Raw genomic sequence first — 25,003 nt, 5'->3', positions numbered from 1 at the left:
TTCTCCACACCTAACAACTGTAATCTAAAATTATTATTCTCAGTCTGCGCTTGATTTGACCACTTAAATAAAAGTACAAAACATTACTGACACATTTCTGATTTGAGTGTGGGTTGTTGGTTGATTGGAGTTAGCAGCACTTTTAATACATTAATGACTATACCAAAGAAAGGAAAATTGGAGCTAAGTACTTTTCACAAGGACAAGCACAGGCTGGCTACCCTGACTGGCTAAATACCTTTTACAAGGGCAAGCAATTGCTGCCAACCCTGACTGGCTAAGTATCTTTCACAAGGACAAGCACAGGCTGCCAACCCTCACTGGCTAAGTATCTTTCACAAGGACAAGCACTTGCTGCCAACCCTGACTGGCTAAGTATCTTTCACAAGGACAAGCACAGGCTGGCTACCCTGACTGGCTAAGTATCTTTCACAAGGACAAGCACTTGCTGCCAACCCTGACTGGCTAAGTATCTTTCACAAGGACAAGCACAGGCTGCCAACCCTGACTGGCTAAGTATCTTTCACAAGGACAAGCACAGGCTGCCAACCCTGACTGGTTAAGTATATTTCACAAGGACAAGCACAGGCTGGCTACCCTGGCTCTCAGATGGTGTGTGCATTGAAAGTAATTTTACACAAAATCTTATGATGTTTCTTTAGCCCTTGGTTATTTAGCGCTTATGCAATTGGAGTAAAGGACACCTAAATCTGGAATGGTTTGCATCTCTGGTGGTGATGTCATAAATTCAAGACTGGGTAGCAACGTACCAATCAAAATGCTCTTATGACATCATGTGACATATGATAACAATCTTGATCAAGATTTTCTACATGCAAGTAAGCTTGGTAGCTCTCCATCAATAATGATAGGGGTTATGTGACACAAAAAACTGGTCCCATTTTGGTGGTTGAATAAATGTAATTTCCTCATACACAGTTTGACAATGACAGTAAAAACCAGGTGATAACTGGCAAATGAAGGCATTAGATAATAGGCAGCAAAGGCATTAGAAAAAAGCCTTGACAATAGGCAACTGGGAAATAAAGGCACAAAAAACCCAGAATATTTTGCAATTTCATTAACAGCTAAAATGTATGACCTTGACCTACATACGCACCTTCTCCAATTCTATCCAGTGACAGTTCACTGGCTGCATAGAAACCACTGCTATGGCGGCGTGTCAGAAGTGTTGCTGGCGAGACACCATTAGCATCTGATAACTGAAATAAAATAAAATAAAGTGCTAAGAGCTATTTAAACAGATCAATGTGTGTGTGTGTGTGTGTGTGTGCGTGCACACATGCATGTAATGTTTTATTTCCAAGTAAGTTTAGTGAAAAGAAAAGGTTAAAATTTAAAAGAATTCAAAAGATTACTACATAAAAATATAGGAAAATAAACTCTTTCAAAAAAGTAAACTTACATACAAGATAAAGAATAAATGTAAAGTCATTAAAATTAAGTAAAATATATATAAATAAACATGTACATGTAACACATACAATCCTTAAAACCTAATTAAAATGTGTTGTATAAACTACATTCCTTTATAATCTCCAAGAGTTTCTCAGGTGATATCCTAAATATTAAAGATTTCTCTTGTTGGACTGGTACTGAAATGTCTGAGGACCTTTTTTCTATTCCCTCACGGAATCTTCCATGGATATCACACGATGGTTTATCAACATTTAAGAAATGCCAAAGGTCCTTCCCATTGAATCCCAAGCAGCTTTCTGCAGTATCTTAGTAAACAGGATTATCGGATTTACTACAATATTAAATTATCAGCAGTTAGTTTTGACTCACAGGGGGACTGAAACAATTTCCAATCTGGCTTGCTAATTGGCATTTTCTGACCAAGCACTTGATATTTAGGAATACTAGTTCTTGGATATATTGGACACTGGTCACTACCACAAAGGTCATCATCAACTTCCCAAGAGAAGTGTAATACCTGTGTAAATTAAGGAAGCTCTTGAGCAAATTATACCTCTAACCTTTCAAGTAATGATTATTTATGCATAATTTTCTTGGTGAGCAAAGAGATGTGCACGCAAACATGTATGTGAGCTGTACCTAGCAAATGGTGTCAGCAATACCATAAAATTAGCATAGTGATGAAAAGTGAATGTTATTTATTCATTATAAATGGCATTGAAATGAAACCATATAAACTGAATTGGCATATAGCAGATGTCACCTCTAAAAAGACATGGACTGCAGACAGTCAAATCTAAGGACAAATAGGATACTGTGGAAAGATGCAGGTACATGTATACATACAATCTATCATTCAAATAGCAAAGATTGTGTTTGATTGGATTATTGGACCTCTTTAGGAATTTAAGTGCCAGGCAGATTCTTTAATAATCTCTTTATTTTTTATTTAGTGCATGAAATTTTCTCTGGTGCCAGTAATCTGTTGCTCTTTTGGTGAAGAGGTTTTCTGGAGTAGAATGTGGGAATTTCTGTGACACACTGATTCGATGTCCGCTAGAGTCAGTTGTTTGCTGCTCGTTGTGATTTTATTGGCTTTGTGTTTATAGCATCATATATCCTAACTGCTACATGGTCACACTGATTATTGGACTTGTCTGTTTGAATAACTACTAGCATGGGTTATTGTGGCATCAGAACCATGAATTTGGCTTGACACTGTGGCCATGTAAATGTCTGTCATTAGTACACAGCGGAATTTTTCTTCTCTACTTTATTTGTGCTGGTGTAGGACTTGCCAGCTGTATTAAGTGGACATGTGACTTCTACAAATTTCCTGGCCTCAGGAAAGCTGATGACGTTTTCGTGTTTCATTGGATCTCCTTCTCTAGTTTCCATTTAGAGCAGTCACGTGTATCCGATATATTCTGCTTGGCAATTTGCACACAAGTGATTTTCTCTGAGTAGGACGATCCATCATCACCCTTCTGCCATATTTCTGCAAGTTAAAACGCAATGAAAAATTACAAATAAAAAAGTAGACAGGATGTTCAAGAATGCAGTTCTGATGTGATGTAGGTAAAGGTGGTTCTCTTGAACATAAATATGTAAATGTTCGTTGGAATCAACTTGCAATTATTGAAGGTTGATTCCTTTAACTTGTCTGAAATTCTGAGAGATGAAATTTTTGAGCATCAAAGCTTCAATGCAGCCATCCAAATCTCTAGATCAAACAAAACCTCCTGACCAGTTGAGAGATTTGTCCAGAAATACCTTAATAGGTATTTCCAAAACTGGGCCCCTGAGTGGTCTAAAGCACTCACCATTATGGATCACTGCCATCTAACCAATGTCTGTGTGGGTTTGAGTCTTGGCCACCATGTATAGCCTATCCTGTACTGAAAAATGTTCTCCCTAACTGCCTCAGAGCCCAACAAAAAAACAGATATTTATGGGCACTAACTGCATTTATCTAGCCAGGGCTATACAGGGTGATGGGAACTTTACTTTGCCACCACCTGTAATGTTCAGAAACATTTTACAATTTCTCAGACTCTTACAAGTTTCATCATCAGAGTCACTGGTTGAATTATTCCAAGTCCTTTTGAGACCAGGTCTTGTACAATTTGTTGATGCTTTTGTTGGTTTTCCCAAAGTGCATTCTAAAAGAATTTGCCGCCTATGTTTCTCATCCACTTCGGAGCCCAACAATGGGACAGGAACTTGTGCTCATTTATTGCATTTCTTATGTCGGAACTATACAGGGTAATTCACAATTGACCCTTGCCACCATCCATAGAGGTTATGCCATTTGCACCAGTAATGTCTGGTAAATAGTGTTTTGTTCATTATACACAAACGTAAACCATATGTAAATCAGTCAAACTGAACATGTTTAACACAGTACCTGAAGCTCAGCACGACTAGAAGATTGATCAGAGCGAGCCACCTAAAACTGAGGTTAAAGTAGTGTGATACATCAAAGTGAGCCACCTAACTAAAATTGAGGCTAAAGTAGTGTACATCAGAGTGAGCCACCTAACTAAAATTGAGGCTAAAGTAGTGTACATCAGAGTAGCAACTTTTGGCTCAATTATTAGGATCCTCTCTTCCAATGACACAGGATGCAATCCATGGCAAGCAGAAGTACTCCACTCAGTTGCCTCGTATGATATGTTCTATAACCCCGACTTTTTTTTGGGGAGGGGCTTTGTATTTTTGACTCGATCTCTTAGAGTCTATCACACACTCAAACAGGCACACAAAAAGAATATGATATAATTGAGACCTTTGTGTCTTTTTCATTTTGTAGCAATGTGTACAAGAGCACTAGTAAATGGCATAGCAAAATGTGGAATTCAGCAGAAAACACAGAAAAATGATATATGTACAAATGAACCTGTCAGAAAAATACCTACATGCCTACCAAATCAGGGATTCTAATAAATTTCAAATGCAACTGGAAATGTTGATGGACATAAAAGACGCACATGAATCTGCTGTTTGAAACAATTATTCATTAAAAAAAAGTTATTAAGACACTTCATAGGTCTTATCAGGTGGTAACACCAAACCACAAGTTTATACCCATGATTACCTATGGACTTCCCCACAAGTCTTTTGTTTCATGAGGCAGGGTGTGGGTAAATAGCTGTATTAATATCACCAAACATGACATCTTAAGTTAGGATCAAGCATTCTGTTGATAACAATGTCTGTTTTCATTTGTGTTCCACTTCCTGATTGCTGGCACAGGACTGAAAGTCTTTTAAATCAACACCAACATTTATTCTCACAAGTCTGTGAAGTGTCTCAACACTCAGCCTGCATCTTTGTTTTAATCTAATTCTAGTGCAAAAATCTGTCCTTACACTCAACGCTTGACACTGGAAGTGTAAAATTCCTATTAAGCAACCCATGTTCAGGAACCATGCTTTCACCTAAACTAGTTTGTCAATAATTCAGTATCCGACAATCCTTCTTTACTTCACTGGCACTGATGACTGCATCACTGTTATCTTGTGGTTGACCATAATGAATGTGTCCATGTGATGGTCATTACCAAACTGAGGCACGTCACAAACGTTTTCAGGAAAAGTGTAAGACTCAAACACAGTTAATGCAATAAAAATTTGATAGTCAAGGAATCTATCACATACGCTTGCACAAATAATATATACACACTTTGGCTGGCAAGTCACTGTCACGTGATGAACACTTGATTCAATTCCTCTGAAGTGGCTGCTGGTGCATGTCACTGAGGAAACTCATTGCAGAGGGACATTTTCTCCGAGTTACCCAGCTACCAGCAATGTAAAAAATCCATTAACATGATATGTCCTGGTTACGTACAGAAAATCTCATCTGCAAACACTGCCTAATAGTTACAGCTCTCATTCCTATTATGCTTACGCTTTGACATGGTGAGCGGTGCTCTCTCAAGCCTTAAACCTGATCTGTACTGTCTCATCTTGGCATATATAAGCCTATCAATTAAAAAAAAAACTTCAAAATTACAAGCTTTTCAGTCTCAAACTTCAAAATGTATTGCCCAAATGTTTACTGAACTCAATCCACAAATTTCTCAAAACAAGTCCCAAATTTCATGCATGAATCATGGATATATCGCATCATTTGGGTGAAAATACTTATTTCTTTTTGTTTTATGGTCAAAGGTGCTGGCTAGCTAAAGCGTATAATAGACTGAAATAGCTGATTTCTTACAGTAATGCCTACTGTTATGATGAGATAATATATTTAAAAATGAATCCAGGAAGAGTATGTTGGTTTGAATAAGTTTTATTTAAGAATTCAATCCAGCAGCTTTCACTGTAGTTCTCATTGTAATTATCGAACCTCAGCAGCCAACAAAGAAAACTTTTGTGAAAACTGTACATTGTAACATAATCCTGTGTAAACCAAGATGATTGACATCGAGGCACATAATTATTATACATTGTCTTGAAAGTACCCGAAATGAATTTAGAATCTAATCAATATAAAGTCACGTTCCAATTTTTAAAAAAATCCAACAATCTTCTTTAAAGTGATGCTGTGGAAACAAATGTGAGGATGGGTAATCAGAGAACAAAACTCCTGTAAAAGGTCTCATGGAACAAACTCATTTAAGGTCTCCCAAGTATAAAGCTGCATGTCAAATTAATTTCAAATCCACAAATCCTTGGTAAAGTCAAGCTACAGAACAAATATTAGAAGATCAGGTAATAACGGGGCCACCATTAGTCTAAATTATGACTAAAGACACTGCAAATCGAAATCTTTTGTGATCATATGAGTATAAAACTGATACCAAATTTGGTTAAAATCAAACATTTTCCAATAAAGTAATGCTGATGGATGGATGGATGGATGACATAAAACTGGATGGACGAACTGATGAAAAACATGATTACTATAGAGCTCTACCGACTTTGTCAAAACAGGGTCCTATTAATGACATCCATACCTTAGGCTCATAATGATTCAGGAGAGGGTCCTCCTTGCTTGCAGATTCCTGGAAGAATTAAAGGTATGAACTTTTAAATAGCATCCTAAGGAGGGTTTAATCGTCTTATCAATATAGCTAATCTGAAATGTTTATTTAATTTTTGTGTACTGCAATGTGTTGAGATGTAAACATCCTGGAACAGATGTTGTCTTGCCTACTTAAGGTTTATATCATTTTGGCCATTAAAACTATGCATTTGGGTCATATGACTTAAAATAAACACAGCAGGAGCTATATATATTAGTGTAAATGATCCTAACTGATAGATTACATTATAATAATTGCAATGCCAGTAGCTGGTAAAGGAAAGTAACATTTCCACTGGTCAGATTGTTACTACATGATCAAAATGAATTGCATTTATTTCTGTATGAACTGTAAGGAGAACTACTTTTCTAAGAATATCCACTTCTATAAATAGTCATGTGTACAGCATAAGATAAACACTGCCAGTGATGGCACACACAAAGTAAGCATGAAAGGAAAAGAACATTAATACAATTTTTAAAAAAAATAATGGAATAAATATGGTTTCCATTGTTAAGGACTGGTATTATCATGACCTTAATATGATCAAGCAGGACAATCTCAAGTGCTATAAATAGCTACATAACAGAAAACACCAAATAGGTATTAATAAGCTAGATTAAAATTTCTTTTTTTTAATGATGCAAACAAAATAACATAACGAATAACTGAAATTTCAATTATAAGAGTTTAACATAGAACTGGGTTGATCGTGGTATAAACTGTCAGTTGCCGACTCAGCTTACATAATGCCCTTATGCACAGGGGCTCATATCATTACTTAAAATTGACCTGTCACACATGTACTATATAATAACTATCATTATATAGTACATGTATGACAGGTTAATTTTAAGCAACAATATGAGCCCCTATGCGTTATTTGCTGTTTGAGTCGGCAACAGACACTTTCTATCACGATAAACTCAGAAAAAACAATGTTAAACTCTTAAGTAATTGCTAATATGGAAAGACATTAAATAAACTGCCATATGAACAACCAATTTATTTTATTTTCTTCAGCTTTTAAAGTATACTGAAACAACCATATATACGTACTGGAAAACATATGCAGGTCATGTCATTCAAAACACAGTGGCCACTGATGTTAATGGTGAGTAACCTGAACTTTACAATTACACATATGTATGGTCAGTTAAATAAAATGAGAAGAGGTCACTGTGCCCTACTTTTTCAAGTTTGCAGATGGGTTGTCATAATGAATGCACTTAATTAATTTTAAGTGTCACAAAAACTTTACTACTGACAAATGCAACATCCTAATCAACATCCTAATACAGTTTTCAAAAGCGTGAAAAATAATACTCCATCAAATTCCTGCTAGTGACTGTACTACTCCTCAAGATTTATGTACCAATAAAGTGCCAAGACTCTTCAAGGCCCTTGAAAATTATTTTTTAAAATCCAAAACTTTTCCAGCGATTCCAGGACCAGTGGGAAACTAGACATTCTAATTCAACCTTTTTGCCCACTTCAAGTTGTTTCGGGGCTCCAAGTGGCCGAGTGGTCTAAAGCAATCACAGTTACGGATCACTGCCATCTCAACTCTGTCTGCATGTATGTGAGAAAGCATGCAAGTAGCTTCTTGTGGGTTGGTGGTTTTCCTGGGTTCTTCCTCCACCATTAATACTGACCACATATATAGCCTATCTTGTGCTGAAAAATGGTGTTAAACCTCACAACAACAACAACATCAGGTTGTTCCCCATTTCATCACATGCAGGAGGGGCCCTCGAGTGGCCGAGTGGTCTAAAGTGCTCTCTGTTACGGATCACTGCCATCTCACCTCTGTCTGCATGAGTTCGAGTCCAGGATTCGGCTAATGTGGGTATGTGAGAAAGCTTGCCAGTAGCTTCTCACGGGTCGGTGGTTCTTCCTCCACCATTAATACTTGCCACCATGTATAGTCTATCGTGTGCTGAAAAATGGCATTAAACCCCACAAAAACACCAATCACATGCAGGACTCGTCTTGTTCATCACTCTGTTTGCATTTTATGAATGATTTTAAAATGTATTATTACCAATTGTACATCTTCACTTAAATAATGTATTATTCTTAAAACAGAAAAAAAAAAACAGTGCGATTCCATGGTATAAGTAAAATTTTATTTACAATAGCTCTGAGTGCAGTAGTGAAGAAAACTAAAACCGAATCAGTCAACAATGCAAAATAACTGCTGTAACTACAGGCATTTGCTTCTTCTGTCAGTGACAAAGGAAAACAATTGACAACACCCCTTATCTTCTACAAAATTAACACAAAGTGACTAACTTGTTCAGTTTGAAATCTGCCCCCTTGCCTATTCTGTGCTCATTTTTTGTCTCCATTAATACATTTAGTTACTGATTGCTGTTTGTCGAGTCAATGAGGTTGGAGGAGCAGGTTCTGTTCTGTGCATGTGCAGGGATGAGTGGGACATCTCCAAGAGGGTTGATGGCACGCACTTTTCTGGCTTGCCTCTTCAGCTGATGTCTTGCTAGATTTGCACAACCTGGAGCCTTTGTTCACAGAGGAAAGCCAAGTGACTCAATTGCTTGCTGTTTGCTCCCAGGAATCAGGGTTTATGTTGAACACTTTCAGTGCAGCTTTGAAGTGTTTCTTCTTACTTCCTTGGGATCGCTGTCCTTTCTGTAGCTCGCCAAAGAAGAGTCTCTTAGGCAGCTGGTGGTCTGGCATGCATACAACATGTCCCACCCAGCATAGCTGGGACTGCATCATAATGGTGTGGATGCTGGGGAGACCTGCTTGGGTGAGTACCTCAGTGTCTGAAACCTTGTCCTGCCACTTGATGCTGAGGATTTTCCTGAGACTTGTGGTGTGAAAGTGGTTCAGCTTCCTGGCATGGTGTTGGTACACCATCCACGTTTTGCATGTGTAAAGTAGTGTGGGGAGCACAACTGCCCTGTAGACCTTTAGTTTGGTCTGGATGCGGATGCCTCTTCTATTCCAGATGTTGGCACACAGTCTGCCGAAAGTTGAGCTGGCTCTGGCAATGCCAGGTTCATTTTGTCGTCAATAGTAATACTCTGTGACAGTGTGCTGCCATGGTAGGTGAAACGGTTCACTACACTGAGTTTTTAGCCATTGACGGTGATGTTGGGCTCAAAATAGGTCTTTCAGGGGCTGGCTGCTGCAGCACTTCAGTCTTCTTGGTACTGATGGCGAGACTGAAGCTTGTGCAGGAGCTGCTGCAACTTGTCAACGCTGCATTGCAGGTTGGCTTTTGAGCCAGAGTTGAGGGTGCAGTCATCAACAAATAAAAATTCCCTGATGGTGTCTGTCATAAACAGTCATATGACAGTTACTGATTACATATGTAAAGAAGACGTTTCAAATTTGTTCTCCATGTATGGTTTATGTACTTTACTGATAATTTAACAGCTACCTTTTACACAACCTTGGATTGAATTTGGATTCAAATACTTCCAGTGTCATGCAACGAGTAAACTACATTAAACTTTGATTGGTGGTTATTGTTTACCCTGTACTGTCATGAACAATAACCACTATTAGACTTGAATGTAGCATATTCATGACACACAAGAAGTATAGGCCTCGAAATTCAATCCAAGTAGACAAGATATAAAAAAACCTGAGAAACTTCACATGAAAGTGACTATTAAATGATCAGTAAGCATTTCATTGGAAACAAGTTTGGACTGTAACCTTTATACTGATATATGTTACCAGTGACAGAACGTGTCGATGGAATAACAATTTTTAGCATGGAATTGGTCTGGGTGGGGGAGGAGGTATAGATTTAGAACTATGCAAGTCAGTCACCTCATGTTCATCTGTAAAAGGGGAGACGATGTTAACAATAGTTTCTCATTTTAACTGACAGAACAAGTGCCTATGTCTGCGATGGCTTTCAGACAAAAGAATAAAAAGGCATACAACTGAAAGTTATTCATGACTGCTGAATATTTAAGCTGTGAGGGGTAATATAATTTGTTTAAATTCTTTACCTCTTGTATCGCTATGTGTATTGATGTGACAAAATTATTTATGCATCAATATATCAATGAATTCTTTGAACCTAGCATTAATACAATCTGGCAACTACAGAAAAAGCAAAGACAACTGTCATATCTTTATACACTTTGCAGCTAAATCAAAACTCACATCAATTAATTGTCATATAACATTCACTCAACCAAGCACTGTGCAATCTAATTATCCATATAGGCTTTATCACACGTACATTTTCAAATATTAAAACTTTCCCGAATGTTTTGTTCAATTTTCATGACACTTTCACACTTTACTTTGAGGCATTCTGATAATTACCGTAATGGTTTATTCAGGAGTAAAAATGCTTATACAAATGATGGGGAAGAGCAGAATCCTATAGTATGATCCATAATGAAAGGTACAGATGTATGGTACAGTACAGACATTCCATAAATAATCAATGTGAATCCAAATGGCTTGGAGAGCTTAAATGATACCAATTTATGATCAGATGGAAGAAATTAATTGCCCAGATATTGCTTATTTCTTGTCCTTTTACTATTCTAAACTAATAATATGTTGCAAGAGAATTTATATTAATATCTGAAACATTGTTGGAGATATTACTGTAGTGATTTCCATTTAAATACATTTTCAACACTGCTTCGAGTATTGCTATCAGTATACCAATATCAAAGGGAGATAACTATAAGCTAAAAATCATTTACCAGAATGTGAGTTATCTCCCTTGATACATACAAGTGATCTCAAATGACGGCTAGTTATCTACTGTTACTAATTCAGTAAGATCATGAAAGCTGTTGGTTATATCTGCACTTTTAAAACATTATTGGCTGCTACATCATGCCAAGGAAACAGAAAGTTCCTTTTTGAAGAATAAACCAAGAAAGCCAACCTGGGCTGGCTTGTGCAGGTAATGAACTCACAATTTGTCTCTTGGATTAAATCTCAATGTGGTGAGAAATTATGAAATTTTATCTTCTGCTTCAAAGATATTCAATCACCTTTTATGAATATTCATCTAAAAACAATGAACCTGGAGTTAGTGTGATGGATGAACAGACAGTATGGAGAGAAATGATGAATCAGCATTACTGTGTTCAGTCATATTACATCACTTCCTCGATAACTGAGGGCCCCGAGTGGCCTAGTGGTCTAAAGCGCTCTCCGTTACGGATCACTGCCATCTCACCTCTGTCTGTGTGGTTTGGAGTCTCAGATTCGGCTAATGTGGATATGTGAGAAAGCTTGCCAGTAGCTTCTCGTGGGTCGGTGGTTCTTTCCAGGGTTTTCCGGGTTCTTCCTCCACCATTAATACTGGCCGCCATGTATAGGTGTGCTGAAAAATGGCATTAAACCCTACAACAACAAAAGAAATCCTTGATAACTCATGGACCCGCTTATAATGCAGTGTCAGGCGTGGATCCCATTTTTAAACCAGAAAATACTCCCAAATTTTTTCCCTATTTGTTGATCTGGAAGAAAATCGCAATCCAAATTAGTAACGGAAACTCTGATGTATCGCTCATTTTATCATCGAAAACGGTAGATATGACCTGGAAATTTTAATCAACTCTATGAAATATCAAATTTAAAAATAGATCATACAATTTTTTACATTTTCTTTCCAAACGACATTCCTAGTACACCGCAATTAATGATATGTAAGGAAAGTTCAATCAATGAAAATGTCACGCTGATTGGAGGCAGTACTTTAAAAAATAAATACAAATTAAATAATTTTTTATCTATTGAAATTTGTGTTCTAATTCTATTTTTTTTAGTTCCTTTTAAGTGTAATCGTCATAAGTGCAATGTGTCCTCTTGTAATTAAATGTAAAATGCATAAATCTACTGTAACAGCTATGTCCGTGAGCGTTTCTCTGAGAACCTAATTAAGTGCTGACCATGTTTTGATAACTGACTTGCGGAAGTATTTGTTGAATTGTTGCACTGAATTAAGAGCTGGTCTCCTTTGTATTATCATGTTAATTATGTCTTTTGAATTAAATAAAGGAGGTGGAATAAAAGAAACGTTAAAAGGCACGAAAGCACTACAAACTTAAAATCTAGCAGCCCCGGTTGTATGTCTGGTGAACTCACTTCATTTGATCAATCGAACTCTTATAAATGTTATTGTGTATGTAACATAAACTACCTTAAATTAACCAACTCTTTCATATAACTGTGATCAAAGATAACAAGGCAACCAAGCGAAATGAATACTTCGTAAAATAAAGAGCTCGATTTGTCAGATACGGACCATTGTGGGGAAGCAAGTTTCAGAGAATTCTTGAATTGGCACTTGGAGACATCCTCAAGGATGATAAGACGTTTCATTATTACTTCCAATGAAATCACAACATCAATATTGTACTAAATGAACAATACAAAAATTGATTTTCAATGTAGATGATTGTCTCACGCAATAAATGTCGCAAGTTTTTGAAAAAAAGGAATCTTGTTAGGTGGTGTAGCAACAGTTAGTCTAGTTCCCTGCTCTGTGGACTCCCGATTTGGCAGGATAATATTAAACACCACTATGGGAACCAGACTCATCAAAAAAACAAAAAGCAGCGATGTAATATACATCTTTTTTCACGTACACATGAAGGTTGTTGAAACCAGTTGGAATGATCTTTCATATGTTGAACATTTTGAAAAAAAATGTTATTTAATCAGAATAACAAACTACATTATAAAAAGCACATTATTAGAAATTATTATCAATGTAATTGTAAAATGAGGATTCAGTCAATAAACAACCCAGTTCCCTAATGCCGCTCTCTTCCCCCACGGTTTTCTTGATATCAGAGTGATTTTTTTCAATTTTTGGAGGTCCCTCAGTAACTTGTGCCTCGCTTATAGTGCGGTCTATGTTTGTGGACCCCGCTGTGCACAAGTTATTGAGGGAGAGGTGTATTGAGTAAATCAAATAGAATTCTGATATTCCATATACTCTGCAAGGTCACAGTGGCCTTCCTTTTGACTACTGAGCAGTACTCTCCACACAAATACACCTGTCAAGTTTCATGTCATGACTGTACATGCAACAGTGTCAGAACAAGAGGCTCAAGTAGGCCTGATAACACTCATCTGTCTTACATAACTGTTTCACTGGCTTTTTTAGAATTATAAGAACACATCCTATGTAAGCTTTATTCCCAAACTTTATATTGTGCTGATTTGACCTATTTTAATATATCGGGATAAAAGATCTTTCTAAAGATAAAGGCATAAATAATATGCAGTTTCTTGCTCAAAAGAGAGTCAAAAAGTTCTTGATGATAATGAACTCAACCAATGCACTATGTTACCTGAATGACATATCATAAGCTCACCTGTGTAAGAATTTTAAGGCTTTCATTCCATGATGCTTGCTGTCAAATTTCCTCAAATTCCATTGAGTGGGTTTTTCAGAAATCATTTAAAGGTTTTTCCTTGATACTAATGGTGGCCATATTTGATAGCAGATCTGCAGTGTTTGTATACATCTGAAGCCTTTTATACCAAGATGCTTTCAGTAAAATTTGCTTAAATCCTGAACTGCAGTTTTTACACCGACTTTTTAACATTATTTCTATAGTCAGTAATGGCAGCGATATTTGACAGCAGATCAGTATCATTTGTAAAAACTAAATGCGAACATAACAGAAGGCCTTTTGTCAAATTTGGTAATATTCTATTCAGTGGTTTTCATGAATAAGGCATTTAAAGGTTTTACTCCTTTTAGTTATTGTTGTTTTGGGTTTAATGCCATTGTTGAGAATATGAGATGCTATACATGGCGGCCAGTACAAGTGTGCAGAAAGAACCCAGTAAAGCCCAGTAGGAACCACCAACCCACGGAAAGCTACTAGCAAGCTTTCTCTCACGTGACTCAAACCCATGAAGTCATAGGTGAGATGCAGTGATTGGTAAAGGTGAGCACTTTAGATCCCTCAGCTACCTGGATATCCCCCTCACTTGGTAGTAACAATGGCCATATCTGAATACTAGACATATGCTCTTGACTAGAAATCATGGATAGAACAAACTGCATAGATTCTGACATGCCAGCTCATTAAATAATAGTATATGCTGTATGGAGATGGGTGTGACTTGTACACCTGCTAATATGATATTATTTACCATCTAGTCAACTTTCACTCAACAGCACTTGGTTTATACCAGGTATAACAAAAGCAATGTTGGTTTTAAAAAAAGTTGTGTTAACCTCTCGTTCCACAACTCCAGCATCTTTCATTAAGTTATCAGACTCTGTAGGATTTCTGATGACAGTCTCAGGGTTATCCATGCTGATAGCCACTGATTCTGGATGTACTGGGGCTTCTCCGTTGGATGTAGCTGCTTTAGACTGGTCATCATCTTTCCTTTTTCGTCCAATAATGAAGTAGGTCTTGATATCTGAAATTTTAAAACCAGCCAGTCATCAACCCAAGAGTCATGCAATTATTATAAAACTTTCACAAACTGTGTACCAGTAAATTTTCTAAATGTAATCGCAAAGAAAGTAATAAATGGATGAAATAAGTCACATTAGTACACATTTATGATAAAGTATAAAACCTGGCTGGATTTGTCATCCATACATTTCAAGATACCTAATGCACTGAGGAAAGTAAACTCTCATGAAAATAGTGCAAGTAAAGTGATTGGTCAATCATGCATATCTTTCAGTGATAAGTATAGTATTTACTAAGTATCAAATCAATCCATTAAAAACTGTAAGAGATGCTAATTCATAAAATTTCTGTCATAAATTGCATCCAGCTGTAAGGCAAATAACTCAAATAACCTAAATCATGGGATTTTAAAAAGTTGTCAATATATGCATCTTTCAGTGATGATGATAATCAATACCAGTGTTCCATTTTAAAAAACTGCAAGACAAACTGCACTCACATGATTCTGTCTTACACTGCATTCCGCTGAAGGGGCAACAACTCTTTCAAAAATTACAAGAGAAAAGTCTGTGTGTGTGATTTGGATTTTTTAACATAGCTTTAACTATTCTCCAGTCATATCACTATGATGTCTGCAGTGTGGCAGTTTATAGTGATATCCCACAATGGGGCATCATGCTGCAGACATGTAGTATCATGTCCCACCCAGTCACATTATCCTGACGCCAGACTGATCAATCCTAGCACTAACCTCTTTATGCTGAGTGCCAAGCGAGGCAGCTGCTAGTATATCTCTTTGGTATGACTTTGCTGGGGTTTGAACCCACAACCTCCTCCATCCGAGGTAGATGCTCTAACCATTTAGACCACCCAAGCAGATCAAAGAGGGGGCCCTGAGTGGCCGAGTGGTCTAAAGCGCTCTTCGTTATGGATCACTGCCATCTCACCTCTGTCTGCGGCGGTTCGAGTCTAAGATTCAGCCAATGTGGGCATGTGAGAAAGCTTGCCAGTAGCTTCTCGTGGGTCGGTGGTTCTTTCCGGGGTTTTTCCGGGTTCTTCCTCCACCATTAATACTGGCCGCCATGTATAGCCTATCGTGCTGAAAAATGGCGTTAAACCCCACAACAACAACAGATCAAAGAGAAAAGTTGTCATGTCTTCAAATTATGATCAGAACATGCAAAAAGTTTCATGGTGATCCACTGAAAATTGCAAGACTTTATCATGTTCATAGAATTCTGGCTTCTTGTTAAAAAGGGCAATAACTCCAAAAAAACACAGAAGCATAGTGATTTGCTGATATCACATCTTTAGATGATGATCGTAACATTTTCAAAGTTTCATGCCAATCCATAAAAAATGTCAGGATTAGTTGTGCTAATGAGATTGTGTAATACATATTTTGAATGAGGCTACAAGACCACCACAAGGCAGTACAGCAACTCTAATACAAAATTCTGGCAGAAAGGTGATTGCATTCTCAAATGATAACCACACTATTAACAAATTTCATGGAGATCCAAAGGGAAATAATAAAATCTTTGAGTTTAGCTGCATTCAGAAGATTCTGTCAAACAATGTATTCATCTACAAGGGTATGAACTCTACAAATCATGGGAACACATTCATTTGAAGAAATATATATTCAGGTGATGACCCTAGTGTTTACCAAACTTCATGGTAATCCATCAAAAACTGATTTATTGATATGGCCATCTTCAAGGTGACCATAATATTTACCAAGTTACATGGCAATCCATCTTAAATATAAGACTAGTTGTGCTAATGAGATTGTGTCCTATACAGAAAGATAGATGAATGGACATGAGGATTACTATGTGAACTTGTCCCTATAAAATGTTACAACCGCAGTATTACTAGTTTAGAAACAGTAACTGAACTGTATACCATTCCTACAACTAAATGCATGCAAATACTGACTTTCTTGAATTTATGCAACCAAAGTAACAACAAATTTAGTAAATATAGCATGAGTTTTTCAATGGGACTGACTCTTGTATAAGACAATTTCTTCATTTTAACTAATGAGTGTTGAAACTATCTCCGATATTCTTCATGTTCAAATTGGCCACTGTGGCAGTCATATTGGGTGCAAAATATTCTTCATGTTCAAATTGGCCACTGTGGCAGTCATATTGGGTGCAAAATAAGCTTCATTTTCATTTAGAACAAATCAGACACTGTTATAAGACTTTTGGTGAAGACCTCACCCATTCAGGAAAATCAGAATCAAGAATTTCAATATGTTCATTGCAAGGGTTGTATTTGAGGTCAGACTGGCACCATTTTCATTCATGACCAACTAGATATTATAAAGAGTCTTCTGGTGAAAACCCCATACTGATATGACTTCAAATTTAGCAGTAAAAGTAGCAATATAAAAAATTAAAGATGGCTGCCATTGTGGTCATTCTGTATGTCAGACTGGCACCCTTTTTACTTTAGTACCTAGATGACATCATAAGAAATCTTCTGGTGAAAATCAATGTTGATATACCTTATTATCCAGTGGGAGTAGCGATAAGATTTTCAAGATGGTAGATGCAGAAGCACTATTGGATAATACATCTACACCATTGTTTTTAAAAAATTAATTTGAAAATCACAAGTCTTGCAGTGAAAACCCTATGCTGATTCAGGAGGAATTATGACAATAAGATTTTAATGATGGCTGCTGTGATTTCTAAATTTCATGTCAGATCAGCACCAGTTTATTTAGGACCAACTAGACATCATACAAAGTCTTTCAGCAAAAACTCCATGTTGATATGGCCATCAATTAAGGTGGAATATCAATAAGAAGATGTTAAAGATGGCTGCCATGGTGGCCATATTGGAAGTCAGATTAGCATCATTTTTATTTAGGACCAAATGCAGTGCAGACACAATAAGAAGACTCTTGGTGACCATCCTTTCAGGTAGAGTAGTGATAACAGGATTTTCAAGATGGCTATTGTGGTGGTTATACTGGATGTCTGAGTAGAACCATTTTCATTTAGGACCAACTATACATCAAGAGAAGTTTCTTTTGGAAACCTCATGACCATATGACTTTCACTTCAAGGGGTTGAGCGATAACAAGAATTACAAGATGGCTGCTGTAGTGGCCATACTGGATGATCATCACCATGTTCACTGATGACCAATGAAACCTTGGGACAAATGTGTTTGTAAAGTTTTGGGGCAATCATGCAAACAGTTCAGGGAGAGTGGCTATAACAAATCTGTGCCAGCAGACAGAGAGACATACAATGAGGGAGAAAAGGGCCATCTCAGAAGCTATTCTGGCCTATGGACTGTAGAGATGTGTGTGTGTGTGATTTGGATTTTTAACGTAGCTTTTCAGTCATATAGCTACGATATATACAGTATGGCAGTTTATAGCAATATTCTAGCAATGGGGCATCATGCCACAGCTTGTAGCATGATGTCCCACCCAGTCACATTATCCTGACACTAGTCCGACTAGTCCTAACAATGACCTCTTAATGCTGAGCACCTAGCTAGGCAGCTGTTAGTACCATTTATATAAGTCTTTGGTATGTTTTAGCCAGGGTTTGAACATGCGACCCCCTGCATCCGAGGTGGATGCTCTAACCACTAGGCTACCAGAGTGTTTGGCTGTAGAGCTAATAAGACCAATAATAACAATAACATGAACAACAATAATAATGGACATGATGGATATTGTGAACTTTAAACTTGTCACTTTAACAAGATACATTTTAACATTACATACAATAAATAATTACAGAAATACAGTGAACAAAATTAAGAGCAAACAAGTTATTCACATGAAACAAATTTTATCATAAATTATAATTGCATTTATTTTAATGAATGCAAAATTCCTTGAATCTTCTCTCATACAAATCGTCTATCTTCAGATATTTAAGTTTGAATGTACCAGAGAAACTCCAAACATAATGGTCCTTATTGAGGAATATAGCTATTGTTTACTATACAGCCAAAGAAAGTACCATATATACTCACAAAGATGTTGGATCGAACTGTAAACTTCACAGACCAAGATCTGCCATTGAATAATGCATAAGATTTGGGTCTATGCAGTGTATGAGGATTAATCAGTGGAACAAAATTACAGACCCTGATTTGCCTGCACATTATGTATTAGCAGACCAGAGTCTAAATGTATGTTGTTTGCAGATAGATGAGACATAAGCAAGTATATGTGATATCTACCATATAAATTATTTTTAAAGCCATTTTCTTCTATTTCTTTCTTTGCTGTCAAAATACGTTTAATGATAATTAATTAACATGTCATGTCTTACATCGTCTACTAGTTTATTACTTCATGAGCCTGATATGACCTTTGATCTTAGCATTAAATAATGAAAGAGCATGATCAAACATTATAAATCAGTCAAGTGTCAAAACTTACTTCTTTGTGCCTGCTCATGTTTGACAGCGTAAGTTGATGTCTCCTTATCATAGTGCTCCACCAAAACTTTAGTTGTTCTGTTATCTGTAAAAGAATGATAAAAGATGTCAAGAAAGACAACATTTAAAAAAAGCAAATCCATGAACTTTGATTGTCAAAGCTACTGATTTCAATAGCTAAGCAAAGAAATGTGAAACAAGAGGTCCAGCTGATCTGCTTACATAACATAGAGGTCCAGGTGGATCTAATATCACTGACCTGCTTACACAACATAAGAGGTCCAGGTGGATCTAATATCACTGACCTGCTTACACAACAATAGGTCCAGCTGGATCTAACATCACTGACCTGCTTACATAACATAGAGGTCCAGGTGGATGTAATATCACTGACCTGCTTACATAACACAGAGTTCCAGGTGGATCTAATATCACTGACCTGCTTACATAACATAGAGTTCCAGGTGGATCTAATATCACTGAACTGCTTACATAACACAGAGTTCCAGGTGGATCTAATATCACTGACCTGCTTACATAAACATAGAGGTCCAGGTGGATCTAACATCACTGATCTGCTTACATAACATAGAAGTCCAGGTGAATCTAATATCACTGACCTGCTTACATAACACAGAGGTATAGGTGGATCTAATATCACTGAACTGCTTACATAACACAGAGTTCCAGGTGGATCTAATATCACTGACCTGCTTACACAAACATAGAGGTCCAGGTGGATCTAACATCACTGACCTGCTTACATAACATAGAGGTCCAGGTGAATCTAATATCACTGACCTGCTTACATAACACAGAGGTCCAGGTGAATCTAATATCACTAAACTGCTTACATAACACAGAGGTATAGGTGGCTCTAATATCACTGAACTGCTTACATAACATAGAGGTCCAGGTGGATCTAATATCACTGACCTGCTTACATAACATAGAGGTCCAGGTGGATCTAATATCACTGACCTGCTTACATAACATAGAGGTCCAGGTGGATCTAATATCACTGATATGATGTTGCATTATTCTTTCAACAAATAAATATATATAAATGGTAGTAGTGTATCAGGTTCAAGATGGTCATAACATGCCATACACCACAGAGAACTAACATGCAGTTATTAATATTGAAATTTAAGACCAGAAAAAATATCACTTTCATAGTGGTAACAAGCACATCCATTTATATGGAAGAACACCTCAAAGTTCATTAATACGTTTTAATCCTGCTCATTAGCAAACTGATGCAAGACCTTGGTGATATAAACCTTTATTCCATGTTTGTTAAAATTTTATCAAAAATATGGCTTCCTGAGTGGTAACAAGCTCAGCCAATCAGAAGCAAGATCAGCTTATTAATATGCATAATTTTTTTCATCACTGGATTCACCTGAGATCTCAAAGATAAAAACCTGTACTTGAAGCTTGATCAAAATAAGATCAGAAATAGAGTGGTAATGTTGATGAATGGATTATGGATGGAGCTGAAATGCAATATTTAAATGACAAGAAAGTCAGGGCCTGCATGGCAAGCCCATGATCAAAGCTTTGGTGTAAATAGGTAACCTTGACCCTAGGGTCAAAAGATGAAGTAAAAATTAACTGTCTAAGCTTTAGAATAAATTAACAAGGTATGAACAAACTCTATTGTGGAATTTAGGAAAAATAAGCAAACTTAAAACCTTAACCACAACCTTAATGCAAATTTCTTATGACTGTAACCTGTTCCTGAGGTCAATGGTGTAAACCAGGATGTCATAAAATGAATTTTCTTAGCTTCATAATAATTTATGCCAAGTGTGACAAGATCATTCCAAAAGGTATAAAAGGCATATGCACACCAAAAAAAACACCCTAACAAGCTGTGGACACCAGCAATGATAGCGCTGGAAAGTGACTGCTGCTTCTCACTTTCCACTAGCTTGGGCTTGGGCAAAACAATGTCTTCTGCATGCTTACCCCTTCTGAATTTGATCAAAACTGAGAAAAAGAAAAGGCCACTATTGCATATGTTCATAATGTGATGCCATTTAGGAGTTATCTACATTAGCTGTAACACAATGGCCCTGCAAAATTTAAAGTAACTGTAATATTTGATTTTCTGCAGAGAAAGTGCAGCATTGGTAGAGTTCCACTGGGAATAAGATGGTTGTTGTTGTTGTTGTTGTGGGGTTTAACGCCATTTTTCAGCACGATAGGGCTATACATGGCGGCCAGTATTAATGGTGGAGGAAGAACCCGGAAAACCCCGGAAAGAACCACCGACCCACGAGAAGCTACTGGCAAGCTTTCTCACATGCCCACATTGGCTGAATCTTGGACTCGAACCGCCGCAGACATAGGTGAGATGGCAGTGATCCGTAACGAAGAGCGCTTTAGACCACTCGGCCACTCGGGGCCCCCGGAATAAGATGGATTTTATAAATAATTATGGAGCTTAACTTACAGCTCATGTGACCTGTCTGAACAAAACCACCTTCAATAACAGGTTTATATGATGCACTGCCTTTTCTGTCTATAGTAATTGATGCTGAATCATTTTTTTATACATGCACAATTTTTTTTCAAGTCTGCTTTTCAATTTATCAAAGTTCTAAGATGTGTTGTTAAGATTTATGATTGTTAACCTCAAAGCTAGAAAAAGCATGTACTGTGAACTAAAAATTTCCAGTAGCATCCTTAGGTTTGCAATTTCTTTTTGTTTTACAAATATTTGTGGGGGGACTTAGAGAGTACTTAATAAGCAGCATATTTACATATTTTATGCAAATACATGGATTATAACTTGATAGTTTTCCAAATCTGTTTGAAGGATGCTGAACAGTTTGATCTGAAGCATTCAGTCCAGTGTTGTTAGCATATTCTACCACTACAAGCATGGCAGTTTTGTCTTACAACCCTGGATAATTAAATGATCGATATAAACACGTGAGAGTGGAGCTGTACAGAAGTGCAGTGAGTGTCAGTTGTGTTTCTGAATGAGCATGCCCTTGATGCATGATTTCATACCTGAAATTAAGGAGTTTAAATACCTGGAGGACACATCTGCATATTCTTCTCATTTATACATGGTGAATTTATTTAAATTTGTATGGATGATTCAAAACAAAGTATATGATGTTACTTTAATATAAACTTTGCAACTGAGACAAGTTCCAGACATTTTGTGTACATCTGCATTGATAGTACTCAAAAACAGTGAACAAATGTCAAACAGAGGTACTAAACCGCATATATTCACTTTTAAAAGTGAAAACAACAGAGATCCTGATCTGCTGTAGCATAATGCACCTGCAGATCAGGGTCTATATTGTTTGTTCTACTGATTACTCTTAACAATCTACACAGACCCAGATCTGCAAGTGCATTATGCAATGACAGATCCGGGTCTGTGCAGTTTGCAGTTGATTTGTTTTATAAGCGAGTAAATATGGTACGTTTTTGAGTGCACCCTAACCTGGTCTTTGGCATCAGTTTGTTTTCTTCAATGGCCCAATTAGTCTGTATCTGGACAACTTGGCAGATCCAATACATCCATTATGTGTCTGTGTAACCTTTGCTCTAATTGGAGGCAAGGCAAACGTGTCTTCCTTTGTGACAATGTATCATTTACCCATATGCAGCTTTAAGTTGACAGGCAAAAGACAACTAAACAACAGCATACCAACTGTAGTCAACATTAAATTAATTATAAGGGAAATATATTATATCACTATATTTGAAGTGTGATACAAAGAGAATGACAAAATCCCTTTACAGCATTAAAAGGTCTGGTGTGTGTGTGCATGTGTCTGTGTGTGAGATTTAGATTTTTAATGTAACGTTAACAATTTTTCAGTCATATCACTATGATGTATGCATTGTGGCACTGGGGCATCATGCCACAGACATGTAGCATGATGCCCCCCCCCCCAGTTACATTATCCTACCTCTTAATGCTGAGTGCCTAGTGAGGCAGCTGTTAGTCCCATTTTTTGCAAGTCTTGGGTATGACTCAGCCAGGGGTTCAAACCCATGACCTCCCACATCCGAAACTGATGCTCTAATCACTTGGCCACCAGAGCAGTCCAATAAAACATCAAGAGTACTGTGAATGGTATATTATACATCCACTTAGTGTTGAACTGTCCTCTGTGTAGATAACTGACATTTGTATGCAAAAACCATTTGTCTTCTTTCAGCCACAGTGACCTTGACCCTCTGGCCCCAAAATAGATCAGTTTCTTCATTGCCCCATATGTAAGCCATCCATAATGTCTGGCAAATGCAGATGGTGGAAAACTCAAGTTTAAGTGCAGAAATAATTTCTCATCTTCTAGGCAGACACCCAGACTTCTGAGTTTTTGAATCTTGATATTATAATTTATTTCCTTACTTGAAGTACAAGTCATTCACAGAGATTGATAACTGCAGATGGTGGAAATCTTGAGTTATTGTGTGAAATGAAATTGGTAGCAGACACACTGACAACATCACAATATTATGGCATATACAAATTTTGACAGCAAAATGTTTTAACACATTAAACCCTGGAGGTTTTGTAATTTTCACCTGAAAATTGAGTAGGAAACACATTTTGAAAGCTATTTCTGAATAGATCTGAAAAAAAACAAATCCCCGGTGATCTTTCAATAACATACTGCCTAGTTGTGTTAGAAACATCATTTTTCACTGGCTAAACAGAGCCATTATTTTTGTATCGAGACCATTGTTTATTCCAAATGCCCATCTTATCCTACTTTTTTGCAAGGCTCATCTGTCTGTTTGCAGTTCATACCGGTTTGCCTTAGATCTGAGACCAAAAAGTCTAAAATCCAGACACAAAATAGGATTCCGACCACAGGCAAATTTTGGGTAGAAAAAAATCGGGTCCAAAAAATGAGGTTTTTTATCTGTATTTTGTAGTGCAACTAGATATTCCAGATTATTTGGTATCATTGTAGAGCTACATCTGTCTACCTTTCTATAATACCACCCACTTTAGTGTATCATGCATGACCATAACGCTACAGAGCTCAGCAGCAGGCTACTACCTCCTGCCCTGTTAAGTTGTCGCTAGGGGTTAATGTGTTAAATGAGAACAGATTTCTCTTTAATAAGAGTAACAAAGGGAAGTAAATCTAACCACAAAAGACTTCCTTATAAAAACCAACAGAAGGACCATAATGGTCTGGCTTCATAGTAAGAAAAGATACATTGTCTATGGCATGATAAATCTATTGATGATAAAGGCTCAATCTGGTAACATATGTTTGTGTTGTATGATGTTTATAAAATACCTTACCAAAACTTTTAAAACAAAAAGTTCCAATCCATGGAGTAAAATACCCAATTCAGTAAAACCATACCTTGAGCTCTGTTATCTCCCACCATCCATCCTGACGAGAACAAGTGGAGTTTTTGAGCCAAGATTTAGTAAGAAGAAAAAGACCACTGTTTCAAGCTGAGAACCATAAGCATATAAAAATCTCTACAATGAGAGATTTTCTAAATGGACTGTGCTTTATGGTTCTGCATTGAAGTTACTATCTTTAACACAACCCTGTAGAGGAAACAACTGGTATTTATCCATGAATAAACCAGAAGTCTAAACACAGCTGAACTTGTTTTAAATATTTGTTCTGTTTAATGTCAAGGGTGTATCACAAGACTTTTGATAATGTAGACAGACTTATTTCCAGAC

The 25,003-nt window shown here is 37.0% G+C and overlaps 1 protein-coding gene across 1 annotated transcript in view; it reads right to left on the bottom strand.

Moving 5' to 3' along the window:
• Positions 1-25,003, bottom strand: part of LOC149797569 (adenylate cyclase type 9-like) — a 120,291-nt gene that overhangs the window by 23,186 nt on the left and 72,102 nt on the right. Inside the window, exons 2-5 of the mRNA XM_089962463.1 lie at positions 19,307-19,390; positions 14,691-14,881; positions 6,407-6,454; positions 1,121-1,223 (exon numbers count right to left, since the gene is read on the bottom strand). Of these exons, the coding sequence (XP_089818589.1) occupies positions 1,121-1,223; positions 6,407-6,454; positions 14,691-14,881; positions 19,307-19,390 (426 nt within the window). The remainder of the gene's footprint in view (positions 1-1,120; positions 1,224-6,406; positions 6,455-14,690; positions 14,882-19,306; positions 19,391-25,003) is intronic.

The sequence above is a fragment of the Sinohyriopsis cumingii genome, chromosome 6 (genome assembly GCF_028554795.1).
Source record: "Sinohyriopsis cumingii isolate HCF-2022 chromosome 6, ASM2855479v2, whole genome shotgun sequence".
NCBI lineage: Eukaryota > Metazoa > Mollusca > Bivalvia > Unionida > Unionidae > Sinohyriopsis > Sinohyriopsis cumingii.
Note: the sequence above shows the minus strand (reverse complement) of the source record. Positions and strands in the feature narration are given on the sequence as shown.